The sequence below is a fragment of the Antechinus flavipes genome, chromosome 2 (genome assembly GCF_016432865.1).
Source record: "Antechinus flavipes isolate AdamAnt ecotype Samford, QLD, Australia chromosome 2, AdamAnt_v2, whole genome shotgun sequence".
Taxonomy (NCBI): domain Eukaryota; kingdom Metazoa; phylum Chordata; class Mammalia; order Dasyuromorphia; family Dasyuridae; genus Antechinus; species Antechinus flavipes.
In genome coordinates this window covers 499,879,483-499,899,648 of record NC_067399.1, presented here as the reverse complement: position 1 = coordinate 499,899,648, position 20,166 = coordinate 499,879,483, and the positions used below count along the sequence as shown (strand labels likewise).

The window sequence follows — 20,166 nt, the reverse complement described above, 5'->3', positions numbered from 1 at the left end:
AGAATTCCTGAAAATTGAAAACAATTTCACGGCCACGGAGTCCAAGTTGTATCCAAAAGGGAGCACACATTTAAATTGTGGGCTCAGATTAAATTGTGTAAGCCTCAGATAGCAGATCCAAGAGAGGAAACCTAGTGCACTCCAAACAACTGAAAGTGCTGGGAAGTCTAGATTTCCTTCTAAACTGTATTCATCAACTTGCCTTCTAAAGTCAAAGAGAACAAATCTAAATTTTCCTCCTTCTTCCTAATCTTTTCCTAGCATGCCTTTCTTCCATTTGAATGGTTATCAGATTTTTCCAAGTCTTCTCTTCTCAGGCTAAAAATCCCTAGTTTTTTCATATGGCAATAATCTTAAGAAATGGATTTAAGGCCTTTCACCAACTTTTATATGTCAAAATAGTTGTCCTCTTTTGCCATTCATGTCTTTCTTAAACTGTGAAGCACAAAAATAAATACAGAACTCCAAACATACTCTAACCAGGGGAGAATATAAAGGAACTTTCAGCTCATTTCTGAAAATCACATCTGTTAATATAATCCGAGATTACATTGGCTTTCTTTGTTACCACATCATCTTAGTGACTCATTTTCTTTGACAATGGTGCATGGGCTTGTTAGAATAAGAAATAAACAATATCCAACAACTTAAATAAGCAAAATGGGGAGGTGGGGAAAGAAAAGAGCCTGAAGTTCACTAAATTTTTTTCTTTTTACTTTACTAAACAATGTACAATCTGACAAATGTTTTAAAACATTCTTGCAGAAAAGTAAACCCCTGTCCCTCGCCCCATCTTTGTCTCAACTGATATACAGGATAAACTTGAAACAATTAAAAAAAAAAACAGCACAAAAATGGCAGTCCCTTATCATTATCACCCATCTCACACAGCTGATTTTTTTTTTAAACCCAAATGTAAGACTGTACATATTATCCTACTGGATTTCATGTAAGATTCAGTTCAATGTCTAGTTTGGTAAAAATCTTCTTGGATTTTGATTCATCAATCTAATGTGTTAATTATTCTTCGCAGCTAAATGTCACCTGCAAATTTATGAGTTCATATGCCATCTATGACTTTTTCTGAATCAAAACTGTTGTTTTGTTAATATTGTTAACTAGTATAATGTTAAAATTGTTAACTAGTATAAGACTAAGAAGAGAGTCTGGAGATTACCTGCCACCCTGACACAGAACCACTGAGGAATAATCTCTAGAGAGATTATTCATCCAGTGTAGATTCAGCTAATTCTATCATTATCTAGGCCATATCATTTTATCTCTACAGGAAGAATATGAGCTACTTAATCCATTGAAATCCTTTCTAAAATGGTAATTTTTATCTATAACATTGCCTTCATTTATTCCATTCATTAACTGCTAAAATAGGAAATGCTAGATTAGTCTGATATGATTCACTATTGATGAAACCATTCAATTCTCTTCAATAAGACCTTCTAGAATTTTCTGAGGAATGTAAGTCAATATCACTGATTTATAATTTGCTGGTTCTGGCCTCTTTCCTTCTTTGAAAACTTGGACTTTATACTTCTCTAAACTTGCTGTATCTCTCTTATCCCACCATCTTTCAAATATTATTGAAGATGCAGCAATCTTATCACATCATACTGCATTTATAAAGTCCAAGTAAAAACCAAAAACTCTCACTAAGTCCTTACATACAATAGACATCAGTTTAACAAGATACAGTAAAAAGTATATTGAATTCATATCAAAGGACCTAGGTTTAAATCCCACTTTTACTACTTACTATGTGACTTTGAGTAATAAATTTAATCTCTCTTGCCTTTAATTTCTCATTGGTAAAATTAGGATGATTAGATAGCCGCTTATAAATTCCCTTGCAACTCTACAACCACAATCCTAAGAAAGTTCTCTTAGTCCTGAATGTTCTGAGATTTCATAAATAACAAAGCCAGATGAGACTTCTTATCACCAGACATAGCTGATAAAGTGCTAGAAGTCAGGAATATTTAAATTCACATACAGCCTCTGATACTTTCTAGCAACTGTGAGCCTGAAAAGATCATTTAACTTCTTTAAGCCTCAGTTTCCTCATCTGTAAAGTAGGAATAATAATAACACCTACCTACCAGGATTATTGAGAGGATCAAATATAGATTTAACACTATAAATCTGGTGACCAGAGAACATCACCATTTCTATTTGAGCAACAGGGCTGCAGTGAAATGGATTTCCTGTGGAACCTATGAGCATTATATTGATCATGAGGTTCAAGTTCTGAATGACCCATAAGCATGCCTAAAATCCAAATTGCATCTTTAATCCAAACCTGCCATCTTTCTCATGTGTAAGATTAGGAGGGGAAGAACAGGAAGAGGAGGAAAAAAATAACTCCTTACTCCTAAGAACTTAAAATACATGCCCTGTAAAATAAAGGAATAATTCCATTTTTCATATGAAGGATGGTACATTATTATTGCTATTCAAAGTTGCAAACCACACATCTCCTAATTCCACTCTCAATCTATTACATAATCTTAAATGTGAATTCACTCATCTATTACCCTAACAACCAAATGAGGAGCATGTCCATTTTCTCCCAGAGAAACAAGAGTAAATAAAACGTGTCTGTTAAATAAACTAAATTTGTAGACAAAGAATCAATATCTTGTATGCTGAAATAATAATGCCATTCTAATTCAGACACTTACCCAATCCGATCCACAAAAGGATCCATGCTTTCATCCACCAAATGTCTATTGGTCTGCCTACACCCAAACCCTTGTGCTTTGAACATCTTAGTTAATAGCAGCAGGTCACCAGGAACCATCTCAAAGTAGGCATAATAAAGGAAAATTATTTCCAGCAGCATTGACTGCTCCCTCAGGCATTGAACAAACCATCGGGACACTTGACGCTCAGTCTATATCACCAAGTGAAAAAGAAAAGATCAAAAAGAGAGATTTAGAAAAGAAATAGAGAAAAAACAATTTCATTTCAACTCAAACATTTACTAACTCCATACTGTGTCAGGACTGAGGATATAAAATAAAAAATAAAATGGGGCCTGCTCTCAAGAAGTTTGCTTTTAAGGGGATACAATATTTAAACAAGTAAATAAATTCAACTGTAAACTAAAGTCTATATTGCAGTACTGCAGCTAACTACCTAAGTTATTGTCTTAAAGGTATTTACAATCCATTGCTACAATTTCTTTTATATTATGTATTCTTGAAAACTCCTTGCAGTAAGAAAGAAAATGCTTTACAGAGAAATGAGATCATCAATCAGGACAATGACGAAATCGAACACTTTCACTAGTCACTTTTCAGGAGGCAAGGAAAATAGATTATCACAGTGAATACTATTTCCTTGTTTAATGACAGCAACATGTCTCATGTCTCCTTTGAACTGTTTAACACCAATAATTTTTTAGAGGAGAGAAGCTACATATGTTTCTAAACAAATAATTTGGAACACACACACAAAAAAGCACACAATTATTAAGAACTAGAAAAGACATAATACTAGCCATACCATGAGATTTCCATGTGTTTCCCATGTTGGCGCTTCTGTTTTGTAGAGCTCCTCAAACTGTTGCCGGTACTTGGTGACTAGCTCCTTCTCCAATTTATCAACACATTCAGAGTACTCAACCTAAAAAAATTACAATACAACTACTTGTAATTACTGTTAAGAAATATTCAAATGTATATGACCATAGGTCATATATAGTACATTAGCTACAACAATTTGAACAATGTCATAGAGAGTTGTGAAACCAGTAAATAATTACCCTGTAGGGATGCCTCTCATCCTGGAAATAAGTGAGTAAATGTAATACACAACGTAGAATACAGGTCCTCTCTTCATAGTAATAATCTGCAATCTGGAAAGATCAAAAGCATCTATATCAACATCTAGCATAATGCCCTAAACTTAGTAAGCACTCAATACTTATTTGTTGTTCACTGCATACAATGTCAGATTTTTTTCAGTGTGTGAGTTAGATATACTCAATTGTTCTTTTCTTTCTCCTTCTTCAATGTTATAAGAGACAGAAGAGGGAAGAAAGTAGAAATATTCTTTAAAGTATAGAAAATATAAAACCAAAAATCAAAAATATTTTTAAATGTTTACTGCTGATTACAGTTGTGGTTGCAAAGTTAGAAATTACTGCAATTATGCAAAAGAGGGTATAGAAGCCCAAGAACCAATGGGGAAAAAAGTTTTGAATCCAAAAGAAAACCTTCATGAGTCAATAGATGAGAAAATTAATAATAATATATTAATAATATGTTTCCAAACAAATTCTTTGGCATCAGCTCTCAAATACATCAAATTTAAGCAAACCAGAAAGAAGAAAAAAGCCGCACAGCCCATGATGGCCATTACAAGAATAACATGGAGTTATATCTTATCCAATTGGAAGCAATTTCTTAGGTGTAACTTTCTCATAAGCTACTTATTAGGAAACATCTTCAAAGCCTATAAAAGTTTAAATTCTAAATTTAAAGGGAAAGTTTTTTGGAAAGCAAAAATGTTGCTGAAAGGCTGGGTGAAAAGTAGGAAGGGGAGAAGGAAGGAGAAAGTAAAGAAATGAAAAATTATTCTGATGGATTTAGGATTGGAGAGAGAAAAACAAAAACACTAGGGATTACAAAATTAGGGTTGAAAGAGACTTTAGAGATCAATTAATCCAACTCCCTCAGATCCATGAGCATGCTCTTACCTCCACTGAAAAGATTCCTCTTCCAAAAACACTCTCTTTTAAAAGTTCTCTTATTTCACAGATGAATTAGCAGATTCCTTCACAAAGAGCTCATTCCTTCACTAATGGTAAACTAGGGTCCAGCAAATAGCAGGAATCCAAAATGTTGAGGGCAATCAAGCTAAAGGCTCTGATAGCCAATTTTATTTTAAAAAATGAAAATAGTTGCTACTACTGACCTTCAGTATTAGAGCCTGGCTCTGTCTCTCATCTTGCAGTACTGTCTATAAGAGAAATGAACAAAAAATAAATGCCATCACATATTACTAAAAACAATGTCAGACACTGAGGATAATTAATTTATTTCTTTAAAGTAACTTTTATACTCATCATCTTAGCAGCACTAGGGAACATCTTTTTATCTTCAAGTATCTAAGGATATACTTCATTTACCTCATCAAAATCCACAACCTGTAGTTATGGTTACCACTATCATTGTTGTGGCTACTATACCTTGCAACATTTCTATAACTGAGTAGATAGTTTTCAAGTATTGCTACAGCTAAAAATTCATCACTTTGTAGGCAACCTAGCAACAAACCTCTCTGAATTTAGTAGATTAATCTTTGAATAATAGAATCCATCATTGGGCTATAAAAGCTTTGCAGGACCTGTCAAAACTTATACTCCACTAATGCAGTCTAATCACCCATGACAAGACATTAGAGAACTTTAGTGAAGACTGAATGAATATCATTTAGTGAGTTTACTGAATTTCAGAAATGAGAGATAATCAACGGTTAAAATGGATACAACCACAAACCTTTAGTGAGTCCCGGGTCCCTCTATAGTCCTCTTGAAGGTAACACTGAAGTAACTGCACACTCTGCTCTTCATCAAGGCCCTGAAACAAAGAAAATATATAACAATATATTGAGAAGAACCATTTTACCAAACAAGCCACAAAAGAAAATAACAACAATAATAATCTTTAAATAGCACTTACTATGGCAGGTACTTTACAATTATTTTTACAATTTATTACAATTATTTTACAATTTACAATTATTATCTATTTAATTCAGGCAGCTGGATAGCACAATGGGCAAGAATACTAGACCTAGAGTCGGGAAGACTTGAATTCAATTCCTGTCTCATACATTTTCTAGTTCTGTGGCCCTGGGCAAACCATTTAACTTCTATTTCTTCATCTGTAAAATGGAAATAGTAGTAGTATCTACCTCCCAGTTGCTATGAGGGTCAAAAGCAATAATAATTGTAACGGACTTACCACAGTGCCTGGCACATAGTAAGAGTTACATAAATGTTAGCTACTGTTATATCTTCACAGTAACCCTGGGAGTCAGGTACTTTTGTTATCCTCATTTTATAGATGAGGATACCAAAACAAATGGAGAGTAAATGCCTTTCTAAGATCACACAACTAGTAAATGTTTTTTACTGGTTTTGAACTCAGATCTTCCTGATTCCAAATCCAATGCTTGTATACATAACACTACTTAGTAAAACCAGATATGGTTGCACATGCCTACAATCCCTGCTCCTGAAGAGGCCAAAGCAGGTAAAGCACTCATGTTCTGGATTTCTCAACTGCAGTAGGCTAAAGCCAATAAAACATCCAAATGAAGTCTGGACTCATATGGTAAGCCCCTTATGAGAACAAGGCCTAGATACCAGTTTGCCTACAGAGGTGTAAATGGGCCCAACTTAGAAACAAAACAGGTCCAAGTTTCCAAGCCAATTAATATGGAATTGGGTCTGTGAATGGCCACTGTATTTCCAGAATGGGAATGATAAAGAAACTCAATCTTCTTCCTTTCAATCTTCTCCCAAAAAGAATACAAAATATCTCAAGAGTTTGTTCTTTGGAATGAATAAAAGCTATTAGTAGCCAATGAGCAAACTTCTCTGACACTTTTTTAACAACTCAAGGTTATGGGACATAGATACTATTTTCTTCCAACAATTTAAGGAGACAAGGTCCCACCATTTTATTGGTTCTACTATTCTTTTGTCTTCTTAACTCAAATAAAATATTCCCTTTGTAGCATTATATGAAATGTCAGAAACAATTTTATTCCTCTACCCAGAAAGTTTAAATTGTAACAAGCAAGTCAGTAAGAGTCACAATCATTAAAAGACATACCTTTCCCAGTTTCTGAAATTGATATAAAATTGATGCTAATATAATAAGCTCATCACTATAAAGACCATATGATTTATTTATTTATATATATTCAGGCAATGTTTTTGAAACACAATAAACAGTAATAGTTTAGAATTGGGAGTTTAAGCTTAAAAGCTTGAAACACGACTGTTTTCAGATACAATACACAGATGTGTTCATATAAAATCTACAAGAATAATTTGAAGTTAAGATTGAACTTTTCTCACCAAAAATTTGCTGATCCTCAACCCCAGCTCCTTCAGTGGTGGAGCCACATCTTTATTAGCTTTCACTTTTTCTGCTGAACTTGCACTAAGAAAAAAACAAAAACTTTTAACTCATTTTCTATCACTCTGAATGGCAAAAAAAAAAAAAAAAAAAACTAGTTGGATATAAAACATAACTTATCATTGACAGAAATAAGTATTTATATTAGTATCACCTCTCATATATAAAGCCCACTAGAAAAATTACTAAAACAAAAACACAATCAATCTACATAATACCTATCACAGAAATAATGCTGGTGCTTCTTTCTAACCTGAGAGAAATCAAAACTCATTCATATAATTAGATTTTTCTTTAAGGAAAAACTATTTAATTTCAAAAAATCACCAAATCAGTTATCCTGTTTATCAAATGAATAAAATATTAAGTGCTTCTTATGTGCAAAGTGTTAGGTTTACAAACAGAACAGTAATAGACAATCCTGTTCTCAAGGAACTGACATTCTAATGAGGGCAGCCAACATGTATGGAAACTGCTAATCCGATGAAAAAAGCTTATGGTGGTCTCTTCACAGAATATGGAAAGTGAAATGCTGGTCTAATTATTGTCTCTTGACATCAGTGTGATAATGGATTTCTATAATGCTGTCATTTCTAAAAAAGACCTCTCATTCTCTAAGAAAAATTATGAGTCAATTAGTCATTATACCCTGAAAATCCCAGAAAAATATGAAATAAGTTAGCTACTGGTAACGTCAAATTAGAACAGGAGTGTGAACCTTTTTCCAATAATGCATCACTTTGACAATCTCATGACTATGGACTCCCCAGAACGTTTTTAAATGTATAAACAAGATCTGTAAAATTACAAAAGAAATCTAATATATTGAAAGTTACCAAAATATTAAAATGAGGTTCACAAATCCCAAGTTAAGAACTTCTAAATTAAAGTAAAAGCATTGTGCATTAGCAAGAACACTGAAATAGGACAGAGAAATATAAAGAAAGTAAAGTTCAAAGAAACTAAATGATTTGTCCAAGATTCAAACTCAGATCCATTCAAACTCAGATCCAAATCCAAGGTTCTTTCACTCCACTAGCTCTTTCTGTCAAGTGCTCATGATGGGTCTCAACCTCTTTGAACCTCAATTTCCTCATATGCAAAATGGAGATATTTGCATTATTGGGCTAATATGAAGCTCAAATGAGAAAATATCTAGAATATGGTTTGCTTTTCCATGTAATAGTATTTTATTTTTTCAGTTACATGTAAAGATAGTTTTCAACATTCATTTTTGTAAGTTTTTTCCTTTCCTCCCCTTCCCCAAAATAGCAAGCAATCTGATAGAGATTACACACATACAATCATTTTCAACATATTTCCCTATTTATCATATTACAAATGAATCAAAACAAAAGGGAAAAATCCCAAGAAAGAAAAAGCAAACCATAAAAAGGTGAAAAAAGTATGCTCCAATTTTTATTCAGTCTCCATAGTTCTCTCTCAGGATGCGAATGACATTTTTCATCCCAAGTCTATTGGAATTGCCTTGAATCATCATATTGCTAAGAGCTAAGTCTATCACAGTTAATCATCACACAATCTTGCTGTTATTGTATACAATGCTCTCCTTGTTCTGCTACAATATATTTATAAATTATAAATAATTTTTATTCACTCTGAGCTTGTTTCTTCATTTGTAAAATGGAAATAAAAATCCCAGGTTCCCTCAGAAAACTGGTACAAATTTAAAATAATATATATGAAACTCCATGGAAATTGTGAAATACTCTGTCTTGAGACAGGAATTGGACCTATGATTTCACTGATGTAGGAAACTCCTAGAAGGCTGGTACCATTTTTACACGTTAAATCTTAGACAAATCAAAGAGTTGCCTGAGAGGTAAAGTGATTTACAAAGAATTACAAAGCTAACAGGATCAAAAATTTAGAGTTTGAATCTAGGTCTTCCTAATGTCAGGATCACAAATTTATCACAAATTCAGGATCACAAATTTATCACAAATTCCTGATGTCAAAGACGCTCTCCATCACCATGCTAAACTACTTTAGCACAATGCTGGGCACAAAGGAAGCACCGAATGAATGTTTGCTGACTGTCTGCCTGTCATAAAATATTGTTGTAATTAAGATGCTTTAAGACTATGCCACACCTGGGAGGTTTGTAGTATGAAAGTCCCTCTAGCAGCCGCTGCCAGTGTTTATTCAACTCTGACTCGATCTGATTCTGAAAAAGAGCAAAGCAATAAAGCAACCACAAAAAAAAGTAAGTTCCTTGGGGGGAAGAACTGGCTACAGAATGAGAGGTAGGGATTTACATTGTGTAGTTTCTGTAACACCCAAATAATGAAGAAAGAGGGAAGAGGGGAAAGGACTTGCTCTTCAGGGTATCAAATAAAACAATGTCTTTGTGGTTCCAAAAATGTGTCTATATCAATATAGGTACCCATTCTTGCAAGAATGTAAAATAAATCTTTCCTGCATTCAATAATAATAACGCAACCACAATGTTGGAGAGCTATCAGCAAAATATTTATTTTAACGTATCACCTATCACCAAAGAATCAAAAGAAAATACGGATATTTCTTATAGACCACAGCCATTATGATTTTAAAAAGCTACTCAGTGAGCTAGAGTGTAGGAAGTACAAAGAGAAAAGAAAAGCAAAAAGCCAAAAAAAAAAAAAAAAGATTTGATTTCCCCTAAGGGTATTTCTTAGGATATAGAGAAAGCAAACTCCCCAACTTTGCCCTATAAACCTCAGCCCTTGAAAGGCAAATAATACTGTTATCTCTTCTAAAGAGAATCATTTGAACTAACAAAGTGTAAAAGCCAAAATATTAATGGGTATAGGAAAGAAGGAAGTAGAGAATGAGTGACTATGGTGAATACATTAACAAACAGGAGACATAAGAGAAAGTAACTCTCTTATCTTTCTACTACAAAACAAAGATAGACTTTTATATGACAAGTTGCCTGGAGAAGCCAATGAAACTGCTTTAATAAGACCATGACTTACTAGCTCTCTAAGAGCTGATCTTCCAAGCAGAATGGTCCACAGTTCTCTACTGCTCCTGGATAAAGAGAGAAAATCAATAGGTAATTTTCGATATTTTCAACTATAGAAGGCAAAGCTGGTTACTTGAACACAAAGTTGAAAATGTACTGGAATCAGCGTTTAATTGTGACATTCAGTGTACAAATAAAACAAAATAGAAATTTTGATATTCTGAGAAATACTCAGCTCTTGCTAAAAATGAAATGAATAAGATTAATTTTATGGATGCCTTTTTTGTTCAGATTGAGATTGATGAAAGTTGCTTCATCAGTTTTTACCTCTATCTGCATCCTTCCAGTAGCATTAAACAATCAATGAAAAATAAGACTGAAAAGGAAACAATGTTATGTTCAGGATCCCATTCACTTCTGGAAAGCTATGCTAATCAAATTATAAAACCCATTATAAAATTTTTTTAAAAAACATTTTAACTTCAGAGCCAATTATAAAAGAGAAATCATGTTGGTTCTATATCTTTTTGCTTCGGATCTATGATTTCAATTCTGTAGATATAGAAAATTATACCAAAATAACTTAGCATCTTGTGTGTAACTTATAATTGACAAGTTAGCAATTGAGAACTTGATACATGTTAGTTAACACATGAATATATGAATATATGGCCAAAAAAACCCTATAGAATCTAGGTATTCCTTATTCTAATGTCAGGTTTCCATCCACATTTCCTGCTGCCTATTAATGATTCTATAGTTCTTTGAAATGTTATATACTTCGGTCATTCCGGAAACATGATTTTTTTTTTTTTTTAGAAATACCCTAGAATTACTGACAAGGACTGGGCGCTGTGATTTCACTGTTATAGGAAACTTCCAAACGATATTACTTCCTCTACCAATGCAAATCAATAACTTCACTACAAATTTTAGTCTCTTAAGTGTTGCCTATAAATCCACAAAGGCTAAGTGTCTTATTCAGGTTCACCCAGCCAGCATATGTAAGAGGTAAGATTTTAACCCAAGTCTTTTTAGCTCCTAAAGATAGCTATCTATTACACCACTCTGCCACTCAATACAGAATTAAATCTTAAAATGTGTTGTGCAGTACTGGTTCCTCAGGAGGCAGCCACGTAAAGAAGAATAAAGAGGATAGGAAAAATATTTCATAAAAGGTCCCTAGATCAATGTATGGGTTGGATGATATGTCTTGCTGTCATCTAAAGACCATCCTAGCTAAATTTTAAAGAGTTTCATCACCAGGTGGCTAATCATCAAAACGATGAAGTTTTTGATAAGAGCAACTCATAAAATTCTACTAAAGTGTGGAGGTCTTGTGATTTATAGTGGTAAAGGAAGTTCCCACGTGGGTCACTGAAAAAGAATATAAATAATAAAAATTTATTTTTCTAGTCTGAAAGGTACTTTTCAGAATCTTCAAATTAAGATCTGAAACATTATCTTAAAAGTCTGTATTTGATTGCTAAGTTCTGCTGCTTGGAAGGAAAAAGGATCAGCTACAACTAACAATTCCCCTCATTGAGCATTCTGTACTTATTATTAGAAGGACCTCCAAATTCATTGCTCAAAGATAATTAGAATAATAATAGCTGATATCTATTCAGTACTTTAAGGTTTGCAAAATGCTTACCGCTTTACATACATTAAATTATTTGTACCTCAGAATTCTCTAAAGCAGGTATCATGGGTATTATTATTCTCCATTATAGAGATAAAGAAAGTATGGCTTAGAGAGACCAAATGACTTAATCCATGGTCACACAACTAGTAAGTATCAGTCAGGATTCAATCCAATGTCTTTTTGATCCCAAGTCCAGCAACCACTACTCCACACTATTTATCATATTAAAAATAAAGGTGGGGGCAACTAGTTGGTGTAGTGATAGAGCACCATCCTTGAAGTCGGGAGAACCTGAGTTCAAATCTGCCTCAGACACTCAACATGTCCTAGCTGTGTGACCCTGGGTTGGTCACTTAACCCCAAATGCCACAGCAAAATAAATAAATAAGGATTTTATTTAAAATAAAGGTATACCTTATATAAGTATTTTACAAAACAAACCCCAAGTCTTCTGGTTTCTAAACTCAAAACAGAACCCTCCGTTTGGCCTATCACACACAAAAGCACAGATTCAAAATTGGAATATACTGAACAGGCCATCTAGTCCATATCCTCATTTGACAGGAGATTAAGTGACTTGCTTAAGTTGCAAATAGTCATTTAAACTTAGGGCGGTTGGATGCTAAAGCTACTGCTCTTTCCATTCTATCACACTGCCTCCCTGTACTCTGCTACATTTAAGTATTGTAATGATTAATTGAGGGAAAAGGATACAAAAGCTATCTTCCCTAGATATATTCATCTGGCTGAATACTTTGGGTAATCTGTTGAAAACTAATTTTCTTTAGTCCTACAGACTAAGATTCAAAACTTAGATAGAGCCATACAACTTTGATGAGATGATTTTTTATTTTTTAACAGACAAATATTAAACAGATATTCCACAGGGCCAATAAATAAAAGATGCCTACTGATTCTCATGAGTTCACAGAGAGAAGTATGGCAACTCTTGTATAAATTAAGATTTAAGTTTCACAACAAAATTCTTTTAAATAGCAATTCTAGCTTTGTTTTTAACATGCACACATACAGTATTCTAGAAATACATTAGCTGAAAAACAAAGGGGATATAAGAAAAACACTAACACTTCCCTGATTTCTACTCAATCTCAAGAGAAAATTTCTGAATAGGACAGTAGATTTGGAGCACAAAGGGACTCAGAGGTCATCTGGTCCAATTCCCTTACTTTATAGAACAATTATCTCTTTGATTTATATACACACATCTTTCAAGGAACTCAAAGTAATTCTTTGACATCAAGTCTTTTTAGCCTATAAGACCTTGTTATACAATAGTATAATAATGAATTATTTGCCTTTTTTATTATATTTGGGAGAAAGTTTAGGCTAAGTACAGTAGAATAATTTATCCAAGGTAGTCAATGAGTCAAGAACTAGGTTTTTAACTTTTGACCTAAGAGCCTAGACATTTTAAAAAGAAGTTTGAGTCTTTTTCTTGAAAAGCAGCTTCTCTTGGGAGAGCTGACTCTAATATAGATCATGAACTATTCTATGACTAGAAATATATTCTACTGAGTTAGGGATACCATTTCTAGGGTCTGATATGAATTTGACAGGTAGCTCAATGAACAACTTAGGTGGCATAGGCGATAGAGCTCTGGACCAGAAGTCAGGAAGATCTGAGTCCAGCTTCAAATACTTAATAGCTGTGTGACCCTGGGCAGACATGTCTCTTACTCTATTTGTCTTGATCTTGACTTCTATAGCATCACACAAAAAACTAGAGAGTAAGACAATTGCTACAAAGCCTCTGATATAGATCCTGGCACAGAAGGTTGTGATAACTTACAAGAGAAAGCTCCATAGCTAAACCTCCGTTTTATGCACTTATCACATTCTGATTTGTGTTAGTTATCTGAGTACAAGTCAGCTTCCCTTTTTGCCTCTCTCAGATTTCTCATAGAATTTAATATGAATTTTCGTTTTATACTTATTATATACTACTGCTATTAAACTAAACTTTTAGAGACAGGGACTATGCCTTTCATCTTTTTTATCCTAAAGCTTGGCACAGCCCCCTGAACACAGGAAATACTGAATTTCAGAAGAGGACATGATCAAGAGTCATATATGGAAAAAGCTATATCAATCAGGTCAAGCATGCATTGAAATAGCCAAAAGATCCATGATCTCATCAAAATTTCCATCTTCAACAAAGATCTCTAGGTAGGGTGCTGTATTCAAGAATTCCTGAGTTTAAATCTCTTAAGACTCTTTAAAAAAATAGCTTTTTATTTTCAAAATACATGCAATGATAGTTTTCAACATTCACCCTTGCAAAACTTTGTGTTACAAATTTTTCTTCCTCCCTTCCTTCTCTCCCTCCCCTAGGTAGCAAGTAATCCAATTTATGTTAAACATGTGCAATTCTTCTACATCTATTTCCACATTTATCATGCTGCACAAGAAAAAGAAGTTCAAAAAGGAAAAAAAATGAAAAAGAAAAAAAAGCAAACAAAAATGTGTGATCCACATTCAGATCCCATAGTCCTCTTTCTGTATGCAGATGGCTCTCTCCATCACAAGTCTACTGGAATTGACCTGAATCACCTCACTGTCGAAAAGAGCCACATCCATCAGAATTGCTCATTGTGTAATCTTCTTGTTGCTGTGTACAATTTTCTTCTGTTTCTATTTAGCATTAGTTCATGTAAGTTTCTCCAGGCCTTTCTGGAATAAACCTGCTCATCATTTCTTACAGAACAATAATATTCCACAGCATTCATATACTATAATTTATTCAGCCATTCTCCAATTGATAGGCATACATTCAGTTTCCAGTTTCTAGCTACTACAAAAAGGGCTGCCACATTTTTATACATGTGGGTCCCTTTCTCTCTTTTATGATCTCTTTGGGATATAATCCCAGTAGAAATACTGCTGGATCAAAGGGTATGCACAGTTTGATAGCCCTTTGGCCATAGTTCCAAACTGCTCCCTAGAATGACTAGATCAGTTCACAACTCCCTTAGAGTCTTACTAGCTGTATGATTTCAGGCAGATCATTTCAGCTTTCTGCCTCAGATTCCTAATCTGTAAAATGAAAGGACTAGACTTTAGATAGGCTCTAAGATACCTTCAAGATTTAAGTCTATAATCTTATGATTTTACATCCCTCCTCTCTTTCTAGCACAACATAATGGTTTTTTTCAATAATAGCCAAAAAAAAATTCATTTCCTGGTAGCCAAAACTTTCTATACTTAGTAAAGTTGGTATCCTGATAACAGTCTTATCATAGTCATTGTCTAACACAGTCTATAGTTATAGTTCCCTAAAATGTATCTCAGAAGTACAATCAAATCAAATCCCCTCTTTTTACAGATGAGGAAACTGAATCTCAGGATGGATAAATGACTTAAGGTTACACAGTAAGTATCAACCATGAGACCTGAACCCAAGAACCTGAGTCCTGATTCCAGAGATGAGACTCTTTGTACAATGTCAGGAAAACATAAATCCTTTCCAGTTTGATGGCTTCTTTCAATTCTACAGGTTTAAGAGGGAAAAAAAAGTAAACATTCCAGTACCTTACACAGACTTAAGGATGAGGAGTAATGGAAAGGTTGCCTTCTGCATTACACACTTAAGTCAAAGATTAATCAAACTACTATGAATCTTAGAATCTTGTACCTGAATAAATGTCTTTTTTTTTTCAATTAACCTTAAAAAAAAAATCTTCCTTAGTGCTTGGAACAGTGGCCTGCACTTATTATACCCCTATGTTTTCAAGGAACCCTGAACATAATAAATGATGGATTAAATCTTTCTGCACTTAACACCTACTGTTGTTTTTCACTGCATACAATATTGCCTTGCAAAGAAAAAGCATTTAATAAAAGTTTGCTGAACTAATGAATGAAATTGTCATTGCCAGATGCTCGAGCTCAGTATCCAGAAAAGGCGGCAGGCAACTTCACGGGTGATAGCGAGACCCGTCCCAGCCCCGCCAGCAGTGGGAGGTTCCAGGGAGGTACACGCCCCCTGGCGGGAGGGGCAGCCCCCAGTCTGCGGGAGTTCAGGGACTGCAGCACCAGCGTTGGGGAGTGGGGAAGAAAAGAGAGGAGGGATCGGGCGAGCGCGGTCACGCACGAGAGGGAGGAGGGACTGCTCACGTCTAGGCCTCCTCAATCCTCCGCTCTGCCAATTCCCCTCCGCGCGCTGGGGGCCTCGTGCCCGGGACGGAGGCCAGTTTGAAAGTAACCGTCTCGTCGCCGACACCCCAATATCGCCGCCGCCCCTAGCGCCGTCCCTCCACTCTCTCTATATCTCGGCCTCTCTCGGTCTCCTGCCCTTCATTTACCACTGTTCCTTCTCCCCACTCCCTCTAGGAAGCAACAAGAATTCCCGGCCCGTACCTCACACAGAGCCCGCCGGCGGCAGCCGCCATCTTCGCGTCCCTCCCACGTGACCGCGCGGCAGCCCGCGCGCTGGGCCGCCCGCCTCACGTGACCACGTAGGGGCGTGACCAAAGAGTCAAATGGAAAGAGTCGGATAAATTACCTGCCGCCTCTGTCCCTCATCAAGCGCGCTCTGTGTCACGTGACTCTCCAGGATCAAGATGGCGGCTTCCTGAGAAATAGAAACTTGCGTTTGAGGACCGGAAAACCAAATGGCTGAGCGACAGGCGGTGCTGGACCCAGGTCACTGAAAAGGAGGTGGGAAAACGGGAGGTGTGTCGGCTTCAGGACTTCCTCCGGCAAGGTCGCACCCCACCAATCTCTCTCACCCCCTTCCCGCATTCTGAACGTTAGTGGATAGTGGACAGTGATTCAAGCCTATTCGGGGCTTTGGGGTCACTGACACCTGTCTCTTCTTCCGGGACTAACGGTGTCGCCAGGCCCTTTGACGCCACGGGTACTCTGCAAGCAGCTACTGACCAGCTGCCTTTTGTTTCTTTTGATAAACTTCCCCCTCCTCAGGTTTGGAGAGAAAGGACTACTCTCTCCTTTTCATCCATGATCCAAATCTCTACCCCTTTGGAAAGGAGATATAGCAGCGCTGGCCCAACGTGAGGACAGTCGAATGGCTGCAGCCATGACGAGCAAAGCCACGCTGGGGGAAGCCGCCATTGTGTTTATAGTGGTGCTGAGCATCCATGGCTCAGTATGGGACCGCTATTCATGGTGCGCTGTAGCCCTGGCTGTTCAGGCCTTCTATGTCCAGTACAAGTGGGATAGGTTGCTCCAGCAGGGGGCTGCAGTCTTTCAATTCAGGACCACAGCTAACAGCGGCCTCCTGCCTGCCTCCATGGTCATCCCTCTATTGGGGGTGGTGATGAAGACAAGATGTGAGGGTGCAGGAAATGTCTACTTCGAGCGGTTTGGAGTTGTGGTGGCAGCCACAGGCATGGCCCTGGCGCTGTTCCTATCTGTATTGGCACTGGGTATCACCAGGCCAGTGCCCACCAACACCTGTGTTATCTCCGGCCTGGCTGGAAGTATCATCATCTACATCATGAAACATTCATTGAGTGTGGCAGAGGTGATTGAGGTGCTAGAGGTCCTGTTGATCTTTGTCTACCTCAACATGATCCTCCTGTACTTGCTACCCAGATGCTTCACCCCAGGAGAAGCATTGCTCATCCTAGGGGGCATCAGCTTTGTCCTCAACCAACTCATCAAGCGATCCTTAAATGTTATCCAAGGTCGGGGAGACCCAGTAGACTTTTTTCTCCTGGTAGTGGTAGTAGGGATGGTTATCATAGGTATCTTTTTCAGCATATTCTTTGTCTTCATGGACTCTGGAACCTGGACATCTTCCCTTTTCTTCCATTTAATGACAGGTGTATTGGGCCTTGGTGTCATCATGCCCTGGTTGTACTACCTAATCCAGGAGAACCCTTTGTTCTGGCTTTTCCAATTCCTATTCCAGTCAGAAACTCGTATCTACCTCCTGATCTACTGGTCCCTGCTAGCTGCTTCAGCATGCCTAGTTGTGATGTACCAAAATGCCAAGAGATTGTCTTCTGAGTCAAAGAAACATCAGGCCTCCACAATTACCCGGAAATACTTCCACTTCATCATAGTAGCTACTTATATACCAGGACTCATATTTGACCGACTCTTATTATATATTGCAGCTGTGATCTGCTTGGCTGTCTTTATCTTCCTGGAGTATATTCGCTTCTTTCGAATTAAGCCACTGGGCCAAACCCTGAGGAATTTGCTCTCCCTTTTTCTTGATGAAAGGGACAGTGGCCCTCTCATCCTGACTCACATTTACTTGCTGCTGGGCATGTCTCTCCCTGTCTGGCTATTCCCAAGACCTTGTGCCTCAAAGGGTAGCCTGGGAGGGGTTGGGGCTCTGGTCCCTTATGCAGGAGTGTTGGCTGTGGGAGTAGGTGACACTATTGCTGCCATTTTTGGTAGTACTGTGGGAGAGATCCATTGGCCTGGAACTGTAAAGACTTTTGAGGGGACAATGACTTCCATATTTGCTCAAATCATTTCTGTGGCTTTGATCTTAATCTTTGACACTAGAGTGGACCTGAATGCCAGCTATGCTTGGATTTTGGGGTCTATCAGCATAGTCTCCCTCCTGGAAGCCTACACTACCCAAATAGATAATCTTCTTTTACCCCTCTACCTCCAGATTCTGCTGATGGCTTAGCCTTCATGCAGAGATCATGATGGGAGGAAGTGAGTTCAAAGTAAACATTGTCAGCAATTAGCCACTTCAGTATGATGGATCAGGTGGCAAAAAAGCTGATTCACTTTTGCAATGAATTGAGATTTAAAACCAAAGCTGCTCTTTCATTTTAGCTATTGATTTCAAAATAAAGTAACATTTCAGATGAAGGAATTGGAAGGAATTAATAAAGTTTCCCAGTGGAAGTGCATTCTTTTTTAAATTTTTTTAACATTGAATTTTTATTTTATTTTTTTCTCAATTACATGGAAGCACATTCTTCATAATGATGGGACCTATTCAGAAGGCTGAAGATATTTTTGTAAAAAATCAAAACTCCATCCTTGAAAAATAACTTCTCATCTTAATTTATACCTAATAGTTTAGAGAATTGTAAAAACTGAATTTTGTTTACTGGACTTGATTTTTGTGGAAAAAAGAGTGGAGGGAGGAGATTTTCATAACCTTTATGAGACTATTTTAACTGGGTAAAGAGGCAGAGAAGTGCAGAAGAGTGAATGAAGAAATACTTGAGTTAATGCCATTTATTTTTCCTAAGTGGGCCATAGAGTACAGAACTGAATTGACACAGCTGGTTACTTGGAAAGTAGGAACACCTCCTTTGGTGGAAGTAGGTAGCAGAGGAACTAAGAGAAGATATTAGAATAGATATTGAAAGTCAGTTTTAAAAAATGTGAGAAACTCAGGAATACTTTAGAGCAGAGTTTCTAATCACAGGGCCGTATGTAACCCACAGTTCTCATAAGGACAGCCTGAACCAAATTAAAATGTAATTTGAAACTATTTAACAAAGTAAATATAAAATGTTATAAAACATAGATGATGTTAATATGTCATTTTTTAAAGTCAAGATGCAACTCATGTGCACAGTAGTGGTCTCTGTTTGGGCATGACACCACTGTCCTGGAAGCATTGTAATTCTGACTTAAATAGGAATTGTGAATCAATAAAATTAAGATCCCTCCAGAATCCACTATAACCTCTTAGCAACTCAAAAGATAGAGATAGCTTTTTCAAGATTATAGAATTGAAGAAAAACAGTCTTTTAATTGTGAACATTTTGCAGACCCAAAAAAATTTGCCACAAATCATTAGTTAATAAATAGTGTTTAAATACAGGATCCTAAATGACTTTTCCTTTTCACTTACCACCTGTTCACCCCTTGTAGGTCTTCTCCCCTTCATAGCTGACTACCAGGGAAGCCAGTAGGAGGGAATAGAGCAAGCTAAGCATATATATGAGTAGGTAACTTTGAGGCCTACAGCTTTCCTTCAGCAGGATACAGCATCTTTGCCTTTATCGTAACTCAAGCAGCTTCCTATTCTTGACAATAGGAAGAGTCCTACTACCACAGTAGGAACCAAGTTTTTTAGGACAATAATCATGGGATAGTGGGAGGTTCTCCCCACCTTACCCCTACTCTCTAAGAATTGTTACTTCAAAGTCTTATCTTTTCCTGCCCTTGAAATCTATCTTCTATTGTGACTATGTTGTAAGTCTTGGTCTGAATAAAGATTTTTTCCTGCCAGCTGGTCAGAAAGATGGCTGTGTTTTGCTTAGTCTAAAGGGAGTAGCTATTAAATCACATAGAAAGAGATCTTCAAGTACATGTAGCCAGGAAGCTAAGCTAAGGATCCAATTCTTAATGCTTGTTGAATTCTGTACTGTCATTTTGATTAGGAGCTTACCATATATGACCAGAAATCA

At 36.6% G+C, this 20,166-nt stretch overlaps 2 protein-coding genes across 3 annotated transcripts in view; one reads left to right on the top strand and one right to left on the bottom strand.

Annotated features, from left to right (window-relative positions):
• Positions 1 to 16,213, bottom strand: part of NUP188 (nucleoporin 188) — a 43,042-nt gene extending 26,829 nt beyond the window's left edge. For both annotated transcript variants that reach the window (XM_051980144.1, XM_051980145.1), the window contains exons 1-9: positions 16,166 to 16,213; positions 10,154 to 10,208; positions 9,287 to 9,360; positions 7,112 to 7,196; positions 5,520 to 5,600; positions 4,936 to 4,980; positions 3,782 to 3,874; positions 3,523 to 3,642; positions 2,697 to 2,908 (exon numbers count right to left, since the gene is read on the bottom strand). In XM_051980144.1, the coding sequence (XP_051836104.1) occupies positions 2,697 to 2,908; positions 3,523 to 3,642; positions 3,782 to 3,874; positions 4,936 to 4,980; positions 5,520 to 5,600; positions 7,112 to 7,196; positions 9,287 to 9,360; positions 10,154 to 10,208; positions 16,166 to 16,197 (797 nt within the window). In that variant the 5' untranslated portion in view covers positions 16,198 to 16,213. The remainder of the gene's footprint in view (positions 1 to 2,696; positions 2,909 to 3,522; positions 3,643 to 3,781; positions 3,875 to 4,935; positions 4,981 to 5,519; positions 5,601 to 7,111; positions 7,197 to 9,286; positions 9,361 to 10,153; positions 10,209 to 16,165) is intronic.
• Positions 16,214 to 16,297: 84 nt separating this feature from the next.
• On the top strand, positions 16,298 to 19,987 carry DOLK (dolichol kinase). The gene has a single exon (XM_051980140.1). It carries the CDS (start codon positions 16,833 to 16,835, stop codon positions 18,417 to 18,419), a length of 1,587 nt encoding a protein of 528 aa, XP_051836100.1. The 5' UTR covers positions 16,298 to 16,832; the 3' UTR covers positions 18,420 to 19,987.
• The last annotated feature ends 179 nt before the right edge of the window (positions 19,988 to 20,166 follow it).